Here is a 9,428-nt window from a genome sequence, read left to right as displayed (position 1 = left end):
AATGTACTATTTTGTTTAGATTTCATGGTGGGTGAAATTATCCACCATTCATGAGGACTTAAATGGTTTAAAAAGTAATTTGGATTTGTATTAAACTTAGGAGGGTGGTGTAGGTCAGGCAGTGTGCTCAGTAGCAGCTACCGACCACTAGATGGAGCCATCGGAGCCTTTTGAAGTTAAACATTTAACCCTTGTGTTGTCTTCCTGTCGACAATGCAACATTTTGTTTTTCTGGGTCAATTTTTTTTTTCTTGCTTTCCCCAATGTTTTTGAAGCTTTTCCTGACATTTTTGTCACTTTTTTCAATGTTCTTTTATTGTTTTTTTTTTTCTTTTTCTTAAAATGCTATAAAATTGAAAAGAAAAAAAACAATAACTATTTAATGAAAGTATTGAACTGATCATTTGTTTTACTTGTGAAGAGAATTGTATGGAACCATCCACGTTATTTCTGTCGACAATTTGATTTAAAGAAACCCAAATTTCTGATAAACTTTTTGAAAATGGGTCAAATTCGACCCGAGGACAACAGGAGGGTTAAGAAAAAAAAAAATCTTCCATCCTTTTTTCTATGTCCACTTATTCCTATTTGACCCAAGGTAAAGGCTGAATAAGAATTAATTCAAGTGCATGTGCTAATTAGCCGAATACAAAAACTCATAACTGTTTTCTCCCATTTATTATCATCAGGTCATTGTACAATGGAAGGCAATATTTAAATTATAAAAAGTCCAATGGAGGTGTTTGACACTGGATGGATTCACACAGCTGAGGACAAATTACAATCAAAGGGATCACGTCCACATGTGATGTTTTCTACAACAATGAAAACATCACATGTGGATCAGAGTTTAAAATCAGGGTTTTTTTTCTTTTGTTTTTGCAGTGTAAATCCAGCTAGTGTACAGAAAACATATTTTATCTATTCAATAGAAATGTAAAGGAGGGCACTCCCTTCAGACAGGAAAAGCACGTTTATTGCATCCACTGGGTATTGTTTTAATGGCATTTAGCATAGTAATTATGACTTTATATGTGCATGTGTAACAAGCACGCAACCGTATATATAGATATATGTAATCTATGACACGAGTGTCCACACTTGTTGAGAAATTGCAGACTAGGCCCAGGCCTTAGAGAGTACCCACTCAACAATTAAAACAACAGAGTTAAGGCCAGCTCTTAACAGGAAAAAGTTCAAATAAAACATACAGTGATCAGATATATAAATGCTGCACGTCAATAATGATGAATAGAAAAGAAACTTCTCAGCTGCGTCACTTGCCGTCAAAACCACGTCTGTCTAACAACGCAGTGTCTCAGTCCTGTGATGGTTCTGGCTGCAGGAAAACAGCAGCGTTAAGAGGAAGTTCAGATTCAGTCTTTCTCCAAAAAATGATCTCTCTCTCGACAACTGAAAGCAGCCCCTCTCAATCTATGAAATCAGTCCGTACAAAATGGCCCCTTGTGTTTTTAATGGAATCGTCTTCCTGTTTGGATCGAGCATCAAGCCCTAAAGCAGCCTGCTGGCTGCACGTTTCACTCTGTGCATAGATTCTTACGTACAAAAACAGCACAGAACGCTTCCTATCAAACAAGCATGAGCATCTCTTAGACCTGGAAACTTTCCTCCAGCGAAGAAAACATCCTGCTCTTGCACAACTTTTTTTTTTTAACATTTCATTTGACCAAACTGATCCTCCAGCGGGAATTATCTGATTTAGTCGTTAGGAACAACCTTTGGCATCTGCTCCGTTTAACATCAAAATATCAGGATGAAAGGTCTGAACGTGTTGTGTGGATGTGCATTGCAGCGATGATGCAAGGCCGAGCTGGGTGGGAACGGAGGAGGGTGCAGAGGAATGTTCATGTCAGTTCGACCCAGAGGGAAACTAATGATGAGCAGGAGGTGGGCGAGCCAGACGAGTGACCTCAACCCCGCTTAGAAGTTGAGCTTTGTGACCGGTCGCTCTCTGCTTGCGTCGGTGGTCTGGCTGTTGATGCGCTTGCGGTTGCGTTTCATCTTGGACAAGTCCTTGTCGAAGACCTCGCCTGATCGCAGCGCTGACACCAAGTCGTCAAACTCGCCGCCGTCGTCCTCCCCGTTGGCCTTCGCTTTCCGGGCCTTTCGCTCCTTCTCCCTCTGCTCTTTCAGCTGGTGACACAGAAACAAAAAGTTATTGTATTAAAAAAATTATTCCCTCTGAATTCATTAACTATTGCGCGCATATATATATATATATATATATATATATATATATATATATATATATATCCCAAAATGTCAAACTATTTCTTTAAAGCAAGACTTTGTACATGTAAAGACTAGTGCAGCAAAACTACTTTTCATTTGTGAAAGGAAGATTGATTTTTTTTCCTATAATACTTTAGATTATATGTCATAGTTAAATACTATAGGTGTTTCATAACTGTGGTTGTTTTTGTCAAGAATCATATGGAAACAGGGAACGATCACACACCTGAGCTTCCATTTTGGACCTGCGCTCCTCCTCCTCTTTGCGTTTCCGAATGTTCTCGTTCTCCTGCTGAGCCTCAGCGAACGACTGCAGGAACTGGTCAAAGATGCCAAAGAACTCATCTGGCTGCATCTTACCGGCGTCCTCACCGAAGTGCTTTACTGCCCTCAGGAACTGTGGGACCAAAGAGAAGGGGGCACACAGGGATTAGATTTACAGCAGGACACAGTAGAACCATGTTTTACTCCGTCTTTGACGGTTTTACAGGAGCTCTTTGAAATAAGAGCAGGGTACCAGTATTTGGGCTTTGAAGCCCGTGTTAACCCAGATCTGACCGGCTACTGATTACAGCTCAGGCCAGAGACTGGAGCCAGAGCCCAAATTAAGGCAACGTGTTAGTTTAGTGTTTTTCACAGTAAGTTAAAAAAGAGAACATCCAGATGTGCGATCATGCTGAGAACATGTAAGATGTGTAGAGATCTGTCCATGACACGCAAACTCTATCAGGCGGGGCAAAGATGCATTTAACCTACTTAAATTATTTGTAATCAGTCAAATTAATAGTTTATTAATCTGCAGTGCATTCAGATGTGATACGTTTTTTTCCTTCCTCACAATGGGACATGATTTCTGTTATAAAAAATGCCTAAAATGTCACTTTTTCTTTACATCTTGGTTTTCTGCAATGGTTTTATTATATGCACTGAGACACACAAAGCAGATGCACGGAGCTGTTTAAAGGGTCAGCATGTTCTCTGGTTCCCAATCATGAACACAGAGGACCAGTGTGGGACACCATAAATGATTTACAGAAACTAATGGTTGCCATGTGACCAGTGGGTCAATGTAGCACAGCACTATGGGTGAAAAACCATGCTTGAGATAAAAAACTCTGCACTAAATGTGGACAGACTCATAAATTTAATTTCAGGGTGTCAAGCACTCCCTAGAAAGGTGAATATGCTCAGGTTTCTGGTAGTAAAAAGCCCATTTTTGAAATGGCTGCAACATCCAGGTTTGTTTCCTCTTGCTTTTGTACTACACACTAGCGATAAGGAAGGGCTCATTCGGTTGGCTTCTAATTTCCATAAGGGCCACCCGCACTAAAATGTAACAGTAAGTTTCTTTTGATAAAAACATTCATGAATTAAAATAGGTCCAACATAATTGTGTAAAATAATACCCTCCGCCTGTTCCTGGTTTTCTCTCTTGACCTGCACACATGGCAACGAGCAAGCGGACCAATAAAGTGTCAGAGGTGCTGCGCCAGGAAGCTGAAACACTTCACTCCTGCTGTTAGCTTTCCTACAAAGGTGACTGATGATGTCAGTGAGGCACGTAGAAACAGCTGCGCCCAGAGGAAATGGAATGTAAGCTTTCGGTGTCTACAAGTGACAGTGGTGCTGCGCGGTCTGCTTAAACGCACAAGTTTTCAGCCGCCATGACGTACCAGTTCCTTGGCCTCGGTGAGAGAGTCCTCCACGTCAGAGAAGCTGAAGCTGGCCACAGTGATGAACTGACTCACCACCGACACAAACTTGTCGCCCAACTCCTGCGGTCGCTTCTTCTGGTATTCCAGCTCCTACGAGTGAATGTTATCCAGGAGAGGAAATTGAAGTAAAAATGAAAGGACACTAGACCTGCACTAAACATTGTGTAACAGCAGGACCAATACATAAGCATGCATTATGTCATAGATCTTTGTGACTCACACTCTCCACACTTTTCAAGCCGCTGCGCAGGTTGCCTATATCTTTTTCCAGCTCAGTCATGCTGCAAAAAAAGGAAGAAAAGGGATGGTTTCATACAAAATGGAAAGCAAACAAGAGAGTAAGGCCGTGTTCAGACAGCCTGCGTTGTCCGTCAGACGGTCAGGCAAAAACACAGGTCTTTCCATTCATTTTGAACGGGGGTATTGCGTTTAGGCTGCGGCGGGGGGTGCCGCAGGGGGAAGACACAACAAAACGCTGTGAAATAAAGCTGCCTTCAAGTGCGGTCGGAAACATTGAGATCTATAAATTATCTGACGGAAAACAGTTTACAAAAATTGTAAAATATAAAGTGTACTTGTGCCTTGTAGGGGCGTTTAAGAACACAACAGGACGCCAAACAAATGGGATGGTTTTTTTTTGGTCTGAATGCCCCGTAAGTCATGCAGCAGGTTCTCCACAGCTCCACCTACTTGACTTTGGCCGCCTCTGAGAGACTCTGCAGGTCCTCCTGGAACATCAGGACTTTGGGGTATTTCTTCTCCAGGATGGTGATCAGGTAGTGCAGGAGAGTGATGTTTCTGCAAACAGAGACATACAGGCACACTGAGGCGGACCAACCTTCAAGGAGAGTGAACGTGTCAAATGTGCAATATATTGCTTTTATTAAGTGCATTCAGATATAAATGACCATACGGACTTTCAACTATATCACATTCCCTGTTCCAGCTGTGATTTCTATATATTTCATGCCGTTCTCCTTTTTTTTTTTTTTACCGCCTTCAGGTTTTGAAATTACAATTGAAAAAAGTTCTTACTTGTCGATACTGGATTTGGTATCAGCAATCTTGTTAAGGGAAGACACCTTGAAGCCGTAAGCGTTCCCCCTCTGACCCTTGTTCATGTAGTTTCCAAAAGCCAGCACCACCTCCAGCAGCTGCTTCAGGTTCCTGCTGTGTAAAACCTCCTTAGATGCCCGGGTCAGAGCTGAGACAGGAAAACAAAAGAAAATACACGTTTTTAGGTCATTAGAGGTATCGGTCTGATTTTTAAACCTAGGTAGCTTGACAAATATAAAAAGGTAGAAATACAAAACATTGGAATTTTGAGATGCATCAGAGATGACTACAGAGATGCTTCAATGAAGAATACTTTTCTTACTTAACCTAGATGGCTTTCCATGGTAGAAATTTTCAGTTCTTTATAAAAAAATAAATGTTAAATAAAAATGTTTGAGTTAATGTCACTGGTGTATGAAAGTATGAAACTTTTCCCACCTTCAACTTTGGGTTTGAGCTCAGCTATCCTCTCTGCAAACTTCTTTTTGAAGTATAAAGACTGCAGCCTCTGCTGGTAGTGGTTTATTCTGGACAGGATGGAAAATGCATGTAAGAGGAGAACAAAAATAGACTAAAACAATAAATTATAAACAGGGAAATCCAACAATTGAGACAAAAGCCACAAACATGGACATTGTGCTTAAGCAAAATAAAGCAAACCGGCTGTGTGCTCACTAAATGGCACATATAAAGTTGTGGTAATGAAGCTTATTTTTGGAAGTTTTTCATTTCAGCTTATAAACCACTGACTCTGCAGCTAATGAATACCACAGTGACATCTGCCCTCCAAACCATTCTGTACTCTGAGAAAACTCCAATGACAAAAACCGTCAAACTGCAGTAAATTATTCAAAACAAAACAAAAAAACTGACTGTATAATTCTGCATTTAACTAACACAAATACGTTTCTATTGTTTCTAAACTGTAGGAGCGTCAGTTGCTTTAGTTTCTGTTCTTTAGCAGGTCTTCATGTATTTCTGCAGTTAGTGACTGAGTTTGTTCCTTCTATCCAACAGGACTTATGACATTACTGTTATTACATTACAGACTCCATTTATTCACCAACACAATGAAGAAATAGTGATTCACACATTCAGCTATTGTTTCCAACGAAGTAGAAACCCATGTGTCATTTCGCTTATCTACCCTGACTCAGAGGAAACAATGGCTATTGTTTGTCGGCAGATCTGATCTGCAGAGTGCTGCACAGAGCTGAAGCTGTCAGGACAGAGGTCAGTATTATATCAGTATATATGTTAAATACAGAATTAAAAAAGGTATCAGATGAGAAAGAAAAACTGTAAAGTACCTGCTCATCTCATAGAGGAAGCGGTCCGGTTTTGCCATTCGGTCGAGCTCATGTTTGTGCTCCTCCAGAAGATCCACATCACTCTTCTCTGGGACAAACTTCAGCAGCTGATGGAACAAAACATAAAAAACTCTTTCATTTACATTTCAAACTTTCACCTGTATTCGTTTCTGTTAAATACAGAGGAAGGGTTTGTCTATTAAAGTGTATTTGTCATACACTGGTAACTAAATAGGGCTAAATCTCTGCTGTCATACTTTTGCATCTCACTGTCTCTTTCCACTGCAAACTCAAGAAAATCTTTCCTCATCAAAATATAGCGTTATCAGAGTTGTAGCACATGCCGATGTTTGTTACCTTGCACACGTTTAGCAATAGCTATGAAAACATAGCTAAATGCTGAAGGTGCTGCTGACAGGCATGGACTTACTCTGCTGCTGTTTTTAGTAAGCAGTCAAAGTGCAATCACTAAATGAGAGCACATTGGATTGATCCGTCAGTACTTGCTGCTGATGGCGTACCTGCTCCAGCATGTCTTTGGGAAGGTCCTCCTGTTCGTCCATGGTTAGAATGGCTCTCTTCATCTCCTCATTTGAAAGCTTCAGCCTGCAGCACAAAGCAGATTTGTAAATGCATTACTTTAGCTATCCTTCATATTTGAGACAGCTTTTAGTTACATTTAAATCACGATACTCACTTAGACATGCTTAACACCTTTTTTGTGCCTATCATTTCTAAAGAAAATGAGAGATGAGCTGTTAAATAAAAAGCCCCGTCAGATCCACTTCAAGACATCTTTGCTCGTTTTTGATTTTTTTTGTCATCTGTATTTCTTTCTCTACCTTGTGTAGTTTAGTAATATTGACATAATTTTTTCTGGTCTGGCAGTTGTTAATTCTTTTTGTAGATGATGCGTGTAATAAAGATGGACTGTAGTGGATGTGGTTTGTGGGAGAGCCCTGTTTGATTATCCGTGGCTTTTTTTGCTATTATAGTATTATACAGTATATGATTATACATTATGGTTCTGTTTAGTTTTTCCTAGTCTCTTAATGTCTAAGTTTTTAAGTCCTCCTTGAGGTGGTGTATCCTCAAATTTAAATTAAAAAAAAAAATGTGTGTCAGTAATGTTTTATAAAGTGTTATGATGCTGACACAAACGTACCGCGAGAGCAGGATGTTGCAGTTTTGAGCTCGACGGCCATCAATTACTGACAGCTCCTTGACTTTTTTAGAGCTCAGCGTGTCGTCTTCTGCCTCTTTCTGTGAGCAAAGTGATAAAGAGGTTAGAGTGCAACAGGCTGTTTTAACATGCACGAATCAACCTTAGTTACAGTCACTCACAGACACACAACAACGGAGACGACACATGCCCTACAATCCCAAACAAGAGCTGATAATCCAGTCACACGGAGGTCTACGCATACATGAGTACATGCAAACATGACACACAAATAAAGAGTCAACAGTCTGACAGGTCGTATATATTCTGTTGGACACACATTAAGTAAGAAGTTTCATAGGACATGACGTATAACATAAATAAAGTCTGATTGAATTCATGAGGAGCGACACAAATTCCAGACTGTAAATCTACTGTACTGTAAATGCACTCACCTGTTTGCTGTTATTGATCATAAAGAAGTCCTAAAATGCAGGCAAGAAGCAGGAAAGATGTCAGCACTCATTAGAATAAGTAAAGCAGCAGTTACGTGATTGCAGCCCATAAAAAACAAACGGCAAATGAATCAAGGCTCATTCAGCACTTGGATGATAGAGCCGTCAGTAATGAAGTGAGCAGCAGAGAGACATGAGTGGGGTGTTCAGTTGATCAATACGTGCTTATAGTTCACATGCTGTGCACATAAGAAAATCAACCTGTCATGTTTCTGTTTAAACTAATAAGGCCGACACTGCGGATCTGAATTTACTGAACATGGCGTCTCTGTGTTTGTGTGGAGAGATCCTTCCAGTCAATTCATTTTCAATTAAAAAAAAAAAATCTCATTATGTGTGTTGGACATGCTTATTGAACTGTAGAAAGACATGCTCATTCTCTTCTGTTCAACTAATAAAGCACTACCGATAATAAATATCTTATAACTAAATTAACTGCAGTCACAAGAAGAAAAAAATAGCCGATTGTCAGCAGCTCACTCATGCATTGTCAATCACATATGGCAAAATGATCAAAACCACAACCAAATATAGCAAAAGATGTAGATGATTCAAGAAAGAAAGTTTTGCATCTAATAAAACCCCCAAATTAATCTGGCAATTTCTCCCTTTTACTTTTTTTTTTTTTTTTTACTTCAGGCTGACTTGTTCTTGTTGTAAATTATCTGACCTCTGCCCTTCTCCAACTTTGCTTGAGAAATCAAAAGTTGCAAAACAGGAGAAATGTAAAAAATCTCAACACAAGCCAAGTCTAAATTCAGAAAGGGAGAGATGGGTTGCATCGTCCTCAGTACCTGCTGTCTCTGATAGGCTGAGAAGGTCTTTTCAATGTCCTCCAGATCCAGGATTTTGAAAACCTTGGCATCGTCCACCTCCATCCACACAGTGCCCTCCAGTTTATTCTGAGCAGAGGACAATCACATATTTATATCTAATTTTCTAAAAATAAACATCAATATATTATTATATTGTCAGGTCTTTCTGTGTCTCCACTATTCTCACCTCAGCTAACTTCGCCCAGTTGAAGGACTTGAGCGCATTGGCTGGCTGGGGAATGTTCTTCCTCTTCAGAGATGGTCCTAGGGGTGCTCCTGGGGGGGGAGGGATGCCTCCGACGGGTGGTCGTCCGGGAGGAGGTTGGGGTCCACCTGGAGGAGGCGGTGGGGGAGGTGGAGGAGGCATCATGCCCCCAGGAGGCGGTGGGGGAGGTGGGCACATACCACCAAAAGCTGGCAGGGGTGGGGGAGGCAGAGGACCACCAGGGGGACCGGGGGGGAGGGGAGGACCTCCAGGAACGACAGCTGCCTGTCTCTTCAAGGACAGTAAAACAACAGGGAGATTTTAAATAATATTACAGATAACACTGGACAGGAGAGTACTTGTCATGTAGAATAATAATATAAAATAATGAAATATT

At 40.6% G+C, this 9,428-nt stretch overlaps 1 protein-coding gene across 4 annotated transcripts in view; it reads right to left on the bottom strand.

Annotated features, from left to right (window-relative positions):
• Positions 1 to 661: 661 nt before the first annotated feature.
• The window catches only part of LOC116066060 (disheveled-associated activator of morphogenesis 1-like), a 47,988-nt gene continuing 39,221 nt past the window's right edge, over positions 662 to 9,428 (bottom strand). For 3 of the 4 annotated variants that reach the window (XM_031321824.2, XM_031321827.2, XM_031321826.2), the window contains exons 14-26: positions 9,014 to 9,322; positions 8,806 to 8,913; positions 7,952 to 7,981; positions 7,500 to 7,597; positions 6,856 to 6,940; positions 6,335 to 6,441; positions 5,463 to 5,551; positions 5,004 to 5,172; positions 4,659 to 4,766; positions 4,189 to 4,249; positions 3,927 to 4,058; positions 2,480 to 2,650; positions 662 to 2,154 (exon numbers count right to left, since the gene is read on the bottom strand). In XM_031321824.2, coding sequence (XP_031177684.1) covers positions 1,942 to 2,154; positions 2,480 to 2,650; positions 3,927 to 4,058; positions 4,189 to 4,249; positions 4,659 to 4,766; positions 5,004 to 5,172; positions 5,463 to 5,551; positions 6,335 to 6,441; positions 6,856 to 6,940; positions 7,500 to 7,597; positions 7,952 to 7,981; positions 8,806 to 8,913; positions 9,014 to 9,322 — 1,680 coding nt within the window. In that variant the 3' untranslated portion in view covers positions 662 to 1,941. The remainder of the gene's footprint in view (positions 2,155 to 2,479; positions 2,651 to 3,926; positions 4,059 to 4,188; positions 4,250 to 4,658; positions 4,767 to 5,003; positions 5,173 to 5,462; positions 5,552 to 6,334; positions 6,442 to 6,855; positions 6,941 to 7,499; positions 7,598 to 7,951; positions 7,982 to 8,805; positions 8,914 to 9,013; positions 9,323 to 9,428) is intronic. The other variant, XM_035995216.1, reaches the window with a different exon arrangement.

The sequence above is a fragment of the Sander lucioperca genome, chromosome 19 (assembly GCF_008315115.2).
Source record: "Sander lucioperca isolate FBNREF2018 chromosome 19, SLUC_FBN_1.2, whole genome shotgun sequence".
Lineage (NCBI taxonomy): Eukaryota > Metazoa > Chordata > Actinopteri > Perciformes > Percidae > Sander > Sander lucioperca.
The sequence above is the reverse complement of the archived record's forward strand: the minus strand, read 5'-3'. Positions and strand labels throughout refer to the sequence as shown.